Below are 17,149 nucleotides of genomic sequence, written 5' to 3'. Positions count from 1 at the left end.
TTGTTGGTCTAAATGTGGCCTTAGGTGAGAGAAGGGTAACGACAGGCCTGCCCCTAATGATGGGAGAGAGGGAAATCATTTCTCTTGTGCTTTTTAGGTTCGTGACGAAAAATAAATGTCTCATGATGAATGATTTACAACTAAATAAAGAACCTACTGTATCTAGTTTGTTATTTGTGCCTAGAGAAACCAGTAGATGTTGGCATCTATATCGAAGCTTTTTTTTTGGCAAATCATATTTTAATTGGAATAAGAGAAGCACAAAATGAAATGAAATGATATTTATATTTTATTTCTGCAGAAAATCAAACAGAGACAAAGGAGAATCTAGAAATGTTTCAAAACTATGACATGTCTATGTTCTGCATACGTTTAAGCAATATTCCTTCTGTCAAATTCAAATGCCACTGATTAACAACAGGTGTAGAGCTGATACCAATAATATGTCAGCCTTGATAACTCCTGATAAAATGTCAGGACAACCTAGTGGGGAATGAAGCCAGTCTTGGAAAACATCTTTGCCACGTTCCAGTGAGATCAGACTGTTTTTCCTCCTCTGCCTCTCCTCTGACGTCAGTCTGCAGCGGATGGGACCAGCCCCTTCTTGGCACCCTGGTGGTACTGGCTCTCCAGTTTCCCTGTGAGAGAAAGGGGTGAAAGGGAAGGGTGGGAGGGGAGAAAAAGAGGAAAGGATGAATCAAAACCCCATCAAAGGGACAGTGACCTTTCTGAGAGCTCAAGGCCAGCTGATTAGAGGCAGCCTCGGTTAGACAGAGGAGAGATAGAGGGACAGAGAGAGACAGAGAGGCTATGATGAGGTAGTAAAAAGCGTATCTGACCTTTTACTCCACTACTAAAAACAATTAAACATAACTTTTGTTAGCAGTGAAATAAGGTGTCTTTATTCATTTATATACTGTAGATGTATTGTAGTATACTGTATACTGTATACTGTTAGTGAACAGAGAATACTTAGCTACAGGGAAGGTTTTCAAGTCTTCTACAAATATCAGAATTACATTTTTAACACAGAATTAACTAATTCAAACAGTAACATATTCTACTTAAAAATATCAATACGTAGAAGTCACTACAGTAAATATTGTCTATTGATTGTTGGATGGATCTCTTTATAGTAAAGTGTATTGTTATGTTTTTTGTTATAAAAATACAACAAAAGCTTTGGAAAATAAAATATAGATTTAAGATTTTGGACGAGGAGTTCAATTTTTAGTGGGTTTTGCAATCTAACCCAAACCTACTTGTGAAAATCATAGACAAGCCTCACAAGAATAAAATGTGTCTGGCATTATTCAAAAGATACAAGATGGTATGGTCAGGATAAAACAGAAAGAGAAAATACTAGGGGGCCTATTATTGATCCTTGTCTGAACTCAACTAACCAAACCAGAAATAAGCAGCATATGTAAAAAGGTCTTTCAGTAGTAACAATAAAACCTTTCTCAACTGATGCATCCAAGGAATCTAAATGCCTGTGCATGTTTCTTGGTTTGCCAAGAATGTAAATGTGAAGGATTCTTTCATTAATCACTTTGTTTTGATTGTGTAGCTCAGCCTGTTATCAGCACCTGTCCTGCAGGAACTTGCTGATTAGCCGACTGTCATTTACAGGCTGTATAACAGAAGCCTCCATTGTTGTGAGAATCTCTACGGTTATAATTTATTGCTCATGGATTCACTGTGAAGCACAGACGTGAATCCTTCAAATATGATAACAGCTGGGAATCTTAAAGAGAGATTTGATCAAGTTGCTATTTATATAAATGCTTGTAGCTATGGTGTGTAAGCAAACCCCCTGCAGACACTGACCGGAGCTGACCTCTTAACACACTATAGCTGACACCTTTCTCTTTTGATACATCAAATTCCTCTGTTTCCTCCGATTCCCAGAGACTTTAGTCTGCTGCAGCGTCCTTTTCTTTGGAGAACAACCTTGGTTGGTTTTAATAACCATTGTCGGTCTTTAACGGCAAGGCAAATAATAAGAGTGCCTCCTGCTTGGTAAACCATGGCAGTAGCTGAGAGGGGGTGGGGAGAAACTAAATGCACAGGCAGGGGTGGTGGTTGTCACTTGTCCTTTATTTCCATGTTGTCACGGTATGGCTGACTCTGTGGGTAGTAGCAGCATAAACAAAGTGTTTAGGAGAAGTGCTGTTTGCTCACCATTTCCAAGCCTGTCTGAATGCCTGTCAGTGTCAGTGTGCTCCGCCAGGAGCGAGTGCTGCTGAGGCGTGGACACCCCTGGAATTTGGCTGAAAGCTGCCAAATGGTTATCCAAGATAGTGTTAAATAAATCCACCATGACAGTAATGCATCATTCCTGATTCATTGTTTGTGTTGGGTGGGAGAGTGCTTTGGCTTTTAGTCTGAAAATTGGTGCTGTAATTTTTTGCTGTTTGTTTTGCTGAATGTTGTGTATTTGCAAATATGAAAACAAATGTATAAAAAGGGATAGGTCAAAACAAGCACCAATGAAAAAAGCTTTAACCAAATGTACTGCACAGTTAGCTCCATGTGTATCCTAGCACTATGAAAAATGTACTCATATGACACAGTAGGAAGCTGAACTGCCGAATTAAAAATTGCACTGTGCAATATGAATTACATTTTCTAAAAAGATATTAAACTAGGAAACATATTGAAAGTGAAAGTTCAGATTTGATTAAAAAAAAAACAAGTCTTAGAGAAAAAAAATATTTAAGCCACAAAACTACATAAAATGTTTTGAGTGTCAGAAAAAAATAAAATAACGTCTGGTGGTTTTGAAAATGCCTGATTTTGCTTCTATGACCTAATTTTAATATATCAGTAGCACTGTGTACCTCATTCTATATTACACTAAACAATCTGCAACATCCAGCTATTTTGAGTACATGTAGGTTTCCCTACTTTTATGCATACATATTTTGTGGTACTACTGGAAATAATGGTATCATCCATTCACTATCCTTCGAGCCACCTAGGAGAAAGGCAAAAAGCTGTAAAACACAAAACTGACATAAATCACTTTTTATATTTGTTAACTAGTTACCTATGTGCACTTCCAGGAGATATGGAGCAATATTCACATTTATTCAAAGTCATTACCACCTGGCAGATGTAAGTTCAATACTCACGGGTCTCCAACTCCTGAGGGAAATATTTGGGCTTTTAGCAGCTAAATACTCCACTTTGTTTACCAGTGAGTTGCTACCGCTGTCTATTTGCTATTAAGTGCTGGGCATGTGGTTTCAGTCAGTTTAGAGCCTTTTCACTCAAAACAGCTATCTAGTGTGGCAAAACTGACAGTAAGAAGGGAGAAAGAACCAAAACAGTTTGTACTAGAAAAAAAGGCTTCTTTGTGCAGGGGAACCTGCAGTAGGGAACTAGCCCTTTGATACATTAAACGTTAAAGAAGCACGGTCAGTTGAATTCAGCTTGGCTTATCACGTTTCAACGTTGATGTTTTTAATGTGGTTGTTTCTCTTTTAATTTGTATTATTGTAAATGTATTGATTGCTGTATGTTCTATATGAACTATAAAGTGTATTGGGACAATGCTTCATGGTGATTCTGCACTTTAAATAAAAACTGATTGATTGATTGATATAAATGTAATAAATTGCTGTTGTCTATACGTAGATACAAAAGAGTTAAAATGTAGTTTTACCTGTGCAGCTTTGTGTTGCTACTTCTTAGCATTTCTTTCTATATCTGTGAATGTAGCCTACATTGAGAGTCAATTTCATTGTATGTATACCCAGACTAAGCCAATAAAGCTGTCTTACTATTGGATTTAAGCCCCGTTCACACATGCAGTTCAACCCTAAAATGATCTAGACATTACCCGAAGCAGATTTGTGTGAATAGTCAAATGTCCGATTCATTCGGACATCAGCTTTATTACCAAGCCTGTGTGATGTGTGATTGAGCTCATGTGTGAATAAAGTGGCTCATTTTTTGGGAGATTCACACAAGTGAGTGGCTTAGAACCTGAAGATAAAACATATCGGGAAGAAGATTATTTAAACATAAATGCCAAATAAAATGTGAAACAGGAACTCAACTCCAACTGGATGTTGGAATAGTAAGACAAATTCAAGGAACTGCAAAAGACTCAACTTGTTTATTACCAAATGACAAGTCGGCTTCGTGACCTTGGACCAACACACTACATGTCGTGCCCCCTGCATTCTGTACCTAGTCACCACCCCTCAATTAAACAAAACACAGTGAATCCAATAAGTGGATATGCTTCCTACACAGAAGCTCTCTTGTTGTTTGCTACATGTGTTAAAGGTAAACTGAGTGTTATCTAGGCAATTTTCTTAACTTATTAAAAATAAATCCTTGCGTGAAGTATGGAGAAATAACAAGATTGAAAGAAGTTGGCCACGAACGACCAATGACAACTACAACAACAACAACAACAACAGAGTGGGTCTTCACTTCTGTCGGAAAAGGGTATTTTCTGGTTGTATGAACAAGTCAGACTCATTATATTTGCCAGGAAAGTCAACCCAGCAATGTTACATATTCCTTGGGTGAAGGCGACTTTTGTTAATGGTTCTGGAGCTGCTGAGCTGTCGCATTTCAGAGTAGAGCGAAGAGAGCTGGAGGGAACACAAGTAAAAGGAGGAGTGGGTGGAAAAAACAGGGAGACAGCAAAAATGAGACAGAAGGGACGAGGAGAGGGAGGGGGTGGTGGGAGAAAGGGATACAGATAGGACAGCGGGAGAGGTAGAGAGAGGGAGGAATAGAAAGGCTGGCCCATCGATTGGCTGAGATAATTTCCCATTGATTGCTGCACTGTTTGGAGATTGCTGGAGAAAGGTTTATTGCCCACATGCTGCAGCTGGGGAGGAGGCCATAAAATAAGCACAGGTTGTCTGCAGAGGCTGGCGTTCCATCATCAAGACCGTAAAACACACTCCTGAACACACGCTGAGCCACACAGACGCTTATACTTGCACTACAATTGGATACTCTTCTCACATTTTCACAAATATGACTGCATGCATACTCTTCCCATTACAAATGGGAGAAAACAGCTCATTGCTGATGGAAAGCGCACTCTCACAATCCCTTGAAAAGCCAGGGGCAGTAGTGCAAAGAGTATTCATTAAACTGAAATAGAGGTCCATTGACATCCTGGCTGACATCAATAACATGCAGGCCTGTCCGCTTCCTTGCAGTAATAATCATGAGAATAATTGGCTGGTGGCTGTTTCTCTTTCACTGAGAGTAACTGCCTATGCACTGAGGAATAAAAAGGCAGAATTTTGTATCTTTTATTACATAGCACTCCCAATGCACCTGGATAATAAACCTAGAAGAGCTATGCATATACACTTTAACCACATGTTTTGATGACACACTTTCGACATGAGTAAATGACTGTCTGCGTACAGAATATGACACAGAAAAGGGGGAAAGTTGAAAGTGGAGCACCACCCGCTCTGTGATCAAATGTAACACCTTCAACAGTATCTGTTACATTGATTCCCACTGGGCTCCCACAATAACCAAGTCAGAGTCTATTACAAGTATACTGCCTGGAGAGTAAAAAGAAGTTGAGAGTGAAAAGGCTTTAACAATGTGAAACTAAATGGCAGGATTTAATGGGTGGTATTCAAACAAGGTGTCAGAGAACAGATGGGAAGGCATATATTCTACCAGCGCATTTTACAAAGCTGTGGTTTATAGAAAAGCTCATTTAAACGGGTAAATATTCAGGTCACACACTGATGTCGGTGGTCTGGATGAATAGATAAAGCTGGTGTAACTCAAATGTTTGCCAATAAATCTCACTAATTAACCAAAATAGTTTCGCTACACTGAAAAAAGTGAAACGTTGACTTTAATTAAATGCATTATTGTCAACAGGTTCCACATAACTTGTGAGGTTAGTTGAAAGCAATAGTCTTACGTTGAACCTGATATTTAAACTTTGATCTAAGTTGTATTGCTTTCTACTAACCTAATACAGTTATGTGAAATCTGTTGACATAATACATTTAATTAAAGTCAACTTTTCAGTTTTTTCAATGTACTCTTTCCAACTTCCCTACACTCTCAATGATACTCAGCCCCAAGCCCAATTATTCATAACAAACACATCTATTAAAACGGTCCACAGTGTAAAGGTCTTAGTGCTTTTAAAGTTTTTTGGAAAGCAATCACCTTGTTGTTGAAAAGTACTACCATATAGGAAACACCCCTTGCCTTGTCTTGCAAAATCAGAAAATCACCAAAGTAATGAACTAATGTCTGTACATAACTTCATAGCAATCCAACCAATAGAGCAAGATGGCGCCGAGGATGGCTGCCGTGTCTCGAGCTCCTCAACAACTCCACATCTTAGTGTTTTTATTGTTTTACTTTGTTGGTTGTTTTTAACTTTTTTTGCAACATGCAAACCGCCCAAGCGAGCCCTATCATCCAATATGATAGAGAACAACTTTTACACATCAGGTCGCTGGTGGACAGCAATAATCCACGACGACCTGCAAACAATGGAGAGTCTCCGTGTTTACCTGCTGGAGCTCTACCTGTGGAGCGCAGGAGGAAGAGACCACGAGGTTCCCGGGCCGGGGTCCTGGTCAGGCTGAGGAAACGTGAAAACAGGCCTCCTCTACCGAGTTTACTTCTGGCAAATGTCCAATCCCTGGATAATAAGCTGGACGAACTCCGTAGCAGGGTGGCATTTCAACGGGACATTAAGACCTGTAATGTTTTGGTTTTCACGGAGACTTGGCTCGACCCCACGATACCGGACGCCGCCATTGCTCCACACGGATTCTCCATTCATCGCCAGGACCGGACAATAAACTCAGGGAAGAGCAAGGGAGGAGGTGTCTGCTTCATGATCAACAACAACTGGTGCTCAGATGTGGAGATCATTTCTTCGGACTGTTCTCCCAGCCTAGAGCACATCATGATCGGATGCCGGCCTTTTTATCTGCCGAGGGAGTTCACATCTGTTGTTCTAACAGCAGTGTATGTACCGCCGCACGCTGACAACAACACAGCGCTGGAGGAGCTGTATGGGATTATCGACAGGACAGAGACTTCTCGGCCAGAGGCCGCATTTATTGTGGCCGGGGATTTTAACAGAGCCAACATGAAGAAAGTCCTGCCGAAATACTATCAGCACGTCAGCTGCCCCACGCGCGGTGGAAATACACTGGACCATGTTTACACTCCTTTCCGGCATGGATATAAAGCCCTCCCCCGCCCCCCCTTCGGCAAGTCAGACCACATATCTCTTCTTCTGCTCCCTGTTTACCGGCAGAGACTGAAGAGGGACCGACCTGTGACAAGGACAGTGCAGCGTTGGTCCGAGCAGTCTGACTCTGCTCTCCGCCACTGCTTTGGCATCACGGAGTGGTGTGTGTTTGAGGAGGACGATATAAACACACACACTGACGCGGTCATTTGCTACATCGGCAAATGCATCGATGACGTCGTGCCGCGGATTACTGTACGGACATTCCCAAATGAGAAGCCCTGGATAAACGGCGAGGTCCGAGCTAAACTTAAAGCACGGGCCATCGCGCACAGCGGCGGTGATTTGGATGAGTACAGGAATTCCAGGTATGCACTCCGGAGAGCTATTAGCAGTGCGAAAAGACAATACAGGGACAAGGTGGAGTCGAACTACAAGGGCTCCAACGCCAGAAATATGTGGTCTGGACTAAAAACAATAACAGACTACAAAAGGACAACGAGTGGTGCTGAGGAAGTGTCTGCATCTCTCCCAGATGAACTGAACACATTTTATGCACGCTTTGAGAAGCCCCCGGCTGTGGAGGCACCAAAGGCCCAGGATCCCTGCTCACTGGTTTTAACCAGTGCAGATGTGTGTAGATCTCTGAAAAGATCAACACACACAGGGCTCCAGGACCTGATGGCATCCCTGGCCGTGCTCTCAAGGTGTGTGCAGTTCAGCTGGCAGATGTGTTCACAGACATTTTCAATAGGTCACTGCTCCAGTCTGTAGTCCCCACATGCTTTAAAGAGTCCATCATTGTCCCTGTCCCCAAAAAGACAAAACCCATCTGCCTCAATGACTACCGCCCAGTTGCACTCACCTCCATCATCATGAAGTGCTTTGAGCGGTTAGTCAAAACTTTTATCACCTCCTCCCTCCCTGACTCACTGGACCCCCTGCAGTTTGCCTACAGAGCAAACAGGTCCACGGATGATGCCATCTCCCTCACCCTCCACACTGCCCTCTCCCACCTGGACCAGAGGAACACTTATGTGAGAATGCTGTTCATTGACTACAGTTCAGCATTCAACACCATTGTGCCCTCCAAGCTCATCATTAAGCTCAGGGACCTTGGGCTCAACAGCGCCCTCTGTGACTGGATCATGAGCTTCCTGACGGGCAGATCCCAGGCAGTGCGGATGGGGAACATCACATCCTCCACCTTGACCCTCAACACCGGAGCCCCTCAGGGTTGTGTGCTCAGCCCTCTCCTCTACTCCCTGTTCACGCACGACTGCGTGGCCACACACAGCTCCAACACCATCATCAAGTTTGCTGACGACACGACCGTCATCGGCCTGATCACAGACGGCGACGAGACGGCGTACAGAGAGGAGGTCAGAGCCCTGACATCTTGGTGCCAGGACAACAACCTCCATCTCAACGTCAGCAAAACAAAGGAGCTGATTGTGGACTACAGGAAGAGGCAGAGAGAAGCACACACACCCATCACCATCGACGGGACTCCTGTGGAGAGAGTCAGCAGCTTCAGGTTCCTCGGGGTTAACATCAGTGAGGACCTGACATGGACACATCACACCAGGGTCATATCCAAGACGGCTCGACAGCGGCTCTTCTTCCTCCGCAGGCTGCGGAAGTTCAACATGGACTCCAGGATACTCTGCAACTTCTACAGGTGCACCATCGAGAGTATCCTGACTGGCTGCATCACCGCCTGGTATGGCAGTTGCACCGCCCTCAACCGTAAGACTCTACAGAGGGTGGTGAAAACTGCTCAGCACATCACCAGGACGGAGTTGCCATCCATGGAGGACCTCTACACCCAGCGGTGTAGGAAGAAGGCCGGTAGGATATTAAAGGACCCCCATCACCCCAGCAACAATCTGTTCTGTCTGCTGCCGTCTGGCAGACGGTACCGCAGCATCCGGACCAAGACCACCAGACTCAGAGACAGTTTTATACCACAGGCTATAAGACTACTGAACTCCTGAGCTGTGTGAATGTCTACTCACATCTTTTTACACACATACATATATATATATATTATACACATCTGCCATACATATCTGTTTATAGTACACATATCTATATATTATACATATCTGCCATATACATCTGTTATACATAATATATGCATCTGTCCATACCTCCTCATTCAACAGTGTAAAGTATTTAAATACTTTCAATGTATTCCACATATGTATATATTTCACATCCTCAAATCTGTATTGTTGATATTGTAAATATTCTTCTCTCTTTTTTCACTATTTTATTTATCTTTTGCACCATGTATGTTGAGTTGTTGGAGGAGCACGCGACATAAGATTTTCATTGCCAACATATACGCTGTATCTGCTGTGCATATGACAAATAAAAACCTTGAACCTTGAACCTTGAATAACTATGGATATAGGTTAGTGTGCTCAGTACGACTGTTTTTAGTAGATTTGCTCAAATAGACGAAAATAGTGCATGCTATTGGTGCTTTTTTCTGTTGTGGATTAAAATAAAAGGGTGGAGTAGTGGGTGTGTATGTGCACAAGGTTGGATGGGAACATTTATTGTTATGTATGCAATTGAGGCACATATTTTTTTCTATATTTTGGGTCAACAATGGAGCTTTATGGCCTAATCTGCATCAGTCTTTGGCTACACAGGCTGTACATGCTGTTAGCAGGTTCAATTTGTTGTTCATTCTTGTCTTTTCATGGGATTTGTTTGAATCTGCAGCCTTATCCTTCAACACAAAAAGATTTGATTGTGCTGATGTCTACAAAGGTTGTGGCAGTCAATACAGCTACAATGCTTGGTTTAAATCATATGTGGCAGATGTATCTCCCATATATCAGAAGGCATGAATGGTCCAATGGTTTTGAAGATGATATGAAAGGGCTCCCAGTTCATGATGAATCTAATAGGTTTTTTAAAAAGGTTTCATTCTGACTCCAGCTCAGCAACACTGCCCTTCTATCTTTTTTTCCTTATCTAGCCTCAGCTTAGTACACCTCCAGCTGAAGTCATTCTGTATGTGAAACCAAGCCGACAGCCTGGAGCACTGCAGGAAAGTGGATGTGTACAAAACCCTCGGTATCCAGGGGAGAACAGCGAGAGAGGAGGGGGGAAAACTGCCTGGATTCCCATCTTGCTGTTAGTCACACCTAATTTACATTCCCTTCCTGTGCTGCCGAGCTGGTGAATTTACAAGTGGATAGAGAAGGTGCTGTTTGAGACTTGCGCTGGCATGCTGTTTGCAAGGGGTTAGGGAGATGCATGAACCATGCTTCCCACTGTAGAGAAAACAGTCTCTCTCCATCTCTTGGTCTAAACCTCCCTGCCTGAAGCGGTTTTTACAGACACTGAGGGGCTGTAATGGCTGAGTGATTTCTCCAACCAACAGCACAGTGTTGAGCCGGTTTAGTCACGCACATGACAGTTCGTCACAACTCGCTAGAGAACCAGTGTCTGACAAGTCGGGGACAGCAAAGGTGGTGATGGTTGGTGGGCGGAAGTGGAGCAGTGAGGAAATGATGATAGCTGGTTTATATTAGTGCTCCCAAAGAAAGCCAATGCAGACTATACAACAGACCATTAGTTGTCCTTTTTTGACAGCATTAAGCTCTTTTTCAGCTTTGTTTGATATAGTATGTTTAAGAATAAAAGTTGAAATGAACTGGTGCTTTTGAATTAAGTCTGTGTCTGTATGTTTGATAAATAATTGCAATTTACAATTCCCTTAAATTTGTGAAATGCTTACACTCTCTGTGATTTAGAGCTTTATTATATTCCTCCCACACAGTTGCATGAAGATTTACCTTTTAACAGATTTTGCACCACGTAAAAAAATCTAACATTGTTAAGTTGATAAGCAACACTTTAAGTCTTCCTATTAGCATTAATATAACATGACGAACCAGATGGTTTCTTAAGCAGAACCATCTGAGAAGCCCGCATTTGAAACTGTTTAGAAAAAGGTCAGGCATATCGGAAAAATGACTTGGCAGGTGATTAGATGAAACATCTTTCTATCATGGCTTAAGTCTGCTGAAGCATAAGAGCCATTTTTCACTGCATAAACCCATCCTTAGCTTCTGAATGGACGCTGCTTGGTCTGAACCAAAAGCATTTTTTGAACCCCGACAAGATGGATTTTTGTTATTTGTTAAGTTGTTATTGCATGATCATGCGAGAACCCAGATGTCGTTCAAGGTAAGAATTTATAAGAACATAAATGTTATAAATTGTAGGTTAGCTGATACAGATCTTTGTTCATGTATTTGCCAATAACTGTTACTCATCCTGTGCCAAAGTAAAAGCCTGAACTGCTGGTGTCAGTACAACAATCTACTCCTACATGTCAGCAAGACTAAGGAGCTGAGATTGGACTTAGGAAAGAAGCAGTGAAGGAAGTGCGTCACTATTAATATCAATGGATCTTGAGGACCTGGACACTGATACTGATTGCGTGGAAAGCAAGAGGAGACTGTTTTACCTTAGACGTTTGAAGAAAGAAGCTAGTTTGCATTGAATTAAATACAAACAATCAGACACCATAGTTGACTGGCAAAACCGGTATCGACCAAAACTGTAGCTTTTTCCTTCAGGCCACCAGGATGTTAAATAAGGTCACAGCCTAAGACTGCACATTTTGTTTGGAATTTGATACTCTTTTCAGTCGTACTTCTTTTGCCTCTTGGCTGGGAGTACAACTCAATCACTACCAGCACATAGGAATAAGTAATAATGTGAGGAGTTTGGAGAAGAAGGAAAAAAAAAAATCAGTTTGGAGCTGTGCCCATTCTCTTTTCCAACATGCACTTGGCCTGGCTGCTGCAAAAGTGAGCGTGACTGTCAGATTGTCAGTTTCAGAGAGTAACAAAATTGAGTGACGAAGACAACCACCAGCTGACTAAAACAGTATTTCCCTGAATTCAAACTGTCGGAAACCACTTTATGTTTGACATATTTATTTTGGACTCAGGTTAGAGAGTGAAGCTTATATTTAGAGGTTTAGTAGTTTAAACACCTTGACAAGCAGTTCAAATCTGAGTGGGTTTATCCGTAACAACTTCAGTGTTAAGAGCTTCCAGGTCAGGGAACAAACTTTAACAGCTTATTGACAGGTAATACTTTACTCTAGATCTTCTGGTCATCATCCAAATGTCTCAGTAAAACATGAGCCAAACCCAACGCTAGTTTGTTTAGCTGGTAAGATGTTTAGTATAATGGATGAGTCCATGCAACACAGAGCTGAACAATACATGGATTGTTATTATTTAATGGGAAAAGAAGCCTGGTGGCGGTAATCCACCCAAGCTTGACCGAGAGCTAGACAATGGTGTCACACAGTATACGTATTGATTACGTGCTGGAGGCTATGCTGGTGTAAAAATAAACATCAGCCTACAGTAAATGGGTCTGTGGTTCTAAAGCGTTTTAGGGCTTGGTTGATGATCATTACTTAGCCTTCTGTTGACATTGTTACAGTTTTAAAATGTCTTTCCTTAAACATAATGTCAGATTTAAGTCACTTTATTTACAGGCCACAACACCAACTCAAAGCTTCTCCTCTCAGACCTGGTGTCATGGCTCCCATCTGTAGTCACTTGGCTATAGCAATTGCCCTTTCTTCGCCTCTTACACCACATTCACATTGCAAACATAGATGATAAACAACTTTCCTAAAGCCTAACTTCCTGTACAGCTGAACAACAAGGAAAGCTCAGCTCATGTGTGAACAGTTTAAAGTCTGTCAGCCAATGTTGGACTTGACTAAAACCTTTTCAAGTCATTGACTGTCAACAGGCAATCAGATCCTGGTATGTAAAGACTGAAAGTTTATGCATGTATTCAGTCATCTGGGAATACGGAATAAATGTTTCAAAAACAACTAGCAGCTGACATAGTTTTTATTCTTAAGTTCATGAGCACTTTAAAAAACTTCACAGCCGTTTCTGCCCTAAGCTCTCTTGAAACAGGATATTAAAGCAATAGATTGTCCAAATGTTTGCACCTCTGTGGCCATATAGAACTTGTTTCTAATAATCATAGTTGCTCAAAGACTTGGGGGTAGTTGTTGGCAAACTTTTGAACTTTCGAAAGATAAAATAACACTTTTATTTTGTTGCAAATGGAAATGAACAAGCGATAAAACTGATCCTTGTTCTATTCAGTTAAACCCTTAAGTATTGCTATTGGTTTGCTTATTTTATGCTCTTCTTACACAGTTTTAGTACAACATTTTAGCAACTACAATAATCCCATAGTTTAACCTGTAAAGTGTACAGATGTCTGATTTTAAATACTTAATAAGGTTAAAGTACGATCATTTTGCATAAACAAATGTTTGCATTGGTTCAAACCATAGATGATGTTATTTGTTTTTAATTTAAGGCACTATTATTAAGATACACCAAATTACTTATTATTTTGAACATATAATATAGCATAAAAGGAGATTCAGAGATTTGTTCTAAGTTTGCTCACAACCAGTTCTTGTTGCACACAAACGAGTGAGCAGCTAGACCTTCCTTCTGGAAGCCATGTGTTACATGTCCTACTCCTTCATAGCACCGTTGATGCCTTACCCTTTCTTTTGAAGAGTACCATTAGTTAAACTTTCCGACTTTTAAAGAATCACTGGCTCAGGATTTACAAGCACAATTACTGGGAAACCTGTAATGACAGAGCATGAAGGTCCATCAGTTACTGGGAGTAGCCTGCGCTGATGTTCCCCTGCAGCCATGATTGAGTCTTGAAAATAGGACCAGAGCTTCACAGCTAATCAATCACTTCCCTTCGACTCTCCTACAAAGAGCTGGTGCTGCAGAACAGTTATTGAGAGTACTGGAGCTTAGCAGTGTTGTTAAAGAAGTAATTCACATATTGCAACACATTTGTAATTATACAGGTTTGTTGAGAGATTTCAGGGCAATTTACTTGGGCTTTCCCTTAAAGTAGATTTTATTGTCATGGCCACAGGCTTCTGATTTTCATTCTTAATTTAACAGGAAAAGCACAGCAGTCAGCTGTAGGCAACATGTGCACTATAGGAAAATAAAATCAATTCCGTGCACTGTGTCACTTCTTGTTTTAAGTATGAGTACATTGTAAATAACTCTCTGGGTGTTGTGGATATATTTAGCATTTCCCCACAGAACCGTGTCTAAGCATTAATGATTTCCTTTGTTCTGACTAAGATCCAAGAGAACATAAAGACTCTGCTTTAACAAATTCAATTTCTAATTCGCTTAATACAGCCAGACTGTTCTCACAATCCACTATTCCAGCTTTAAGCTCCACTAAAGAACACAGTTAGTGCAGTGTCAGTGAACTGCAGACAAAGCTTACGGCACAGGAGAGTCAAAATCATTCTGATATAAAGACTGGAGGAAGCAACATTTCTAAAGAAGAGTGTCAAAGTAGTTATTTTGGCTTTGAATATATGTTATCCATTTATCTTTGGTACATTTGCCTTTCATTGGACCGGTTAAACCTGAACAGATTTTAACCAATAATTCACGATAGGCTAAAACAGGAAGTCTTTGCAAGTGGCCATGCGTAACAATACATTCAAAGTTGGTACACTCCTGAAATGTATTATCCATGGGGGATCAAAGTTCATTAGACCACTCAGAATAAGCCATAGTAGACTCTCAGAAAGCCATTTTTAACCAACATGAACATAATATTTTTAAAAAACAGACTTAAAAGTGATTTTTGGTTTTGTAAAGAAACATGCTTAAGGATAATTGTTCCAAAGCTAAGGTGTCAAGTGTGAATGTATATTTCTTTAATTGAGACAAATCATCATTTTTCTAAAGCAGAAAAAATCAAACAAGTTGAATATCCAACTTGGATGTTAGTTGACACACGTTGTGGGAAAAACTAACCATCTTCTCTTCTCTGTAATCTTCTAAAGTATTGTCAGTTTGCAAAATGGTGATGAAAAAATCTAGTATCCCAATCACATTTCGCACCACACTCAAGGCAGCCTTCGTAGAATGAAAATAAGGGCAGTCACCCAAAACATGTTTTATTCCTTTCACTTCAGCAATCTAATATATTCTTGTTGGAACAACACATTGTCCACAGAGTCCCAATACTCCAAAAACTCTGAAAGCCCAGTGCCAGCTAGTTGTTTCAACATCTGACACATCGAAGCAAATAGGACACGGAGAGTTTTAATATAACATAATTGTAAAAACAGGTTGTAATAATACCCAGAAAACCATTTGCATCCTACTGAATCAAATCTGGACAGTCTCTGTAGAAAATTCTCGAAGGCAACTGGGTTGACTTTTAGGGCCATCTGAAATAAGGCTGAATAACAGACATTCTTATGCAAAGTGTTTTTCAGACAAAAATAAGATATTGAAAAAAACCATTATATGGAATAATTACTCTGTTATCCGGAAAATGATCAGTAGATATGTGTTAATGAAAATAATAAGTAGTTGCCGCTCTAATTACAAATTAAACACATTATGAGAAGTCATTGTTTAGCACTACAGATATAACATTAAATAAAAGGAAAATGAATTCCTTTATTCAAACAAATGCTAAAAACAATCCTACTAGGACTACACTCACACGTCCTTTATGCTTTATTACGGACAAAGTGGGTGTGATGTGTATAGCATTAGCGTTTTATCCCTTCTTTGACACTACATCTACATTTCTTACAATTCCATTTACAATTCATCCTCTAGAGACAAGAAAACCTCTTGTCAGGCTACACACACTCGGGTGCCGAGGGCTTTAAAAAGCTACTTAAATCCACAGCAGCCACAATGTCAAAGGGACAAAATATAAAGTGTAGCCCACTTTTTTACAGCCGCGATGGGACTCTGAAAAGGTGACTACAGCCATGTTATTAAAAAGGGTCCTTATAAAGCCGCCACGGCCACATCTAATTAGAATGTAAATGTAGTGTGGGCTGGGGATGGATCACAGAGGATAGACATTGGCATTTAGATTATGCTGAGACTAGATTACTGATGACACTGTGTGTTGGTGAGATAGCCTTTTTGAGAGCAGCTTGGCAACTGGCTAATTGTGTTTTACCACGAGCAATGTAGACCTCTATTGCTGGTAATTAACAAGAGGAAAGGGAGAGGCGCATTGTTGTGTGTGTACAATACAAACAAACCTCAACAACGCCAGAAATAAAACACACACACGGGAGAGTATATGTGCTGAAATGCGCACAGACTCAGGCAATCTCGCACCTCTTGTACCTTGTACTAGATTGAAAGACTGAAGCGCTTCTTTGCACTAAGCCCACACTTGGTAGAAATCCTCTCACCTCTATACAATTCCTCATTGGGGGCATATGCCATGAACAGAGCAGCTCACACCGAACAGAAAACCAAAGGCAGAATGGAGACAGCGGAGAGGGGGAGAGACAGAGAGGAACAGAGAGGGAGGGAGAGAGCAGAATGGAATAAATTGAAGCTGATCTGGTGCTCTGCATTCTGAGGAGTCTGGATTTGCATATCTGTGCAGTGGTGCAGAGGGAGAAATGTGTCGGTACTGACAGCAAGCTGAATATCTTAAACCTCCGCTGACACCCCTGCAGGCACTCTCTTCTCTCTCTCTCGCACGCGTGCGCACGCACGCACACACACACTAGACTTAAGGTCAGGAGATGAGAAGCTTTGTGCATTTGCTTTGTTCCTGCATAGTGATGTACAGTACAGTAGTGCTTGTTGTTTACCAGTGGGCTCAGAATAACATAACTATGCATTTTATATCTGTATGCTGCATATGCAGAGACTATCAAACTGTGTACCTTAGTCCACATATTAGTTTGATTCATTAATACTGTATAACATCACTTTTGGTAGGAACAGCTACATCCATATTTGCACCTCAAACACTGGGCACTGAGCCACCTGAAAAGCAGACTCTGTTCTA

At 41.1% G+C, this 17,149-nt stretch overlaps 1 protein-coding gene across 1 annotated transcript in view; it reads right to left on the bottom strand.

The window, feature by feature from the left end:
* Window positions 1-271: 271 nt before the first annotated feature.
* The window catches only part of trip4 (thyroid hormone receptor interactor 4), a 66,043-nt gene continuing 49,165 nt past the window's right edge, over window positions 272-17,149 (bottom strand). Inside the window, 1 exon segment of the mRNA XM_063880461.1 lies at window positions 272-638. Coding sequence (XP_063736531.1) covers window positions 574-638 — 65 coding nt within the window. The 3' untranslated portion in view covers window positions 272-573.

This window comes from Eleginops maclovinus, chromosome 4 (assembly GCF_036324505.1).
Source record: "Eleginops maclovinus isolate JMC-PN-2008 ecotype Puerto Natales chromosome 4, JC_Emac_rtc_rv5, whole genome shotgun sequence".
Classification (NCBI taxonomy): Eukaryota; Metazoa; Chordata; class Actinopteri; order Perciformes; family Eleginopidae; genus Eleginops; species Eleginops maclovinus.
The sequence above is the reverse complement of the archived record's forward strand: the minus strand, read 5'-3'. Positions and strand labels throughout refer to the sequence as shown.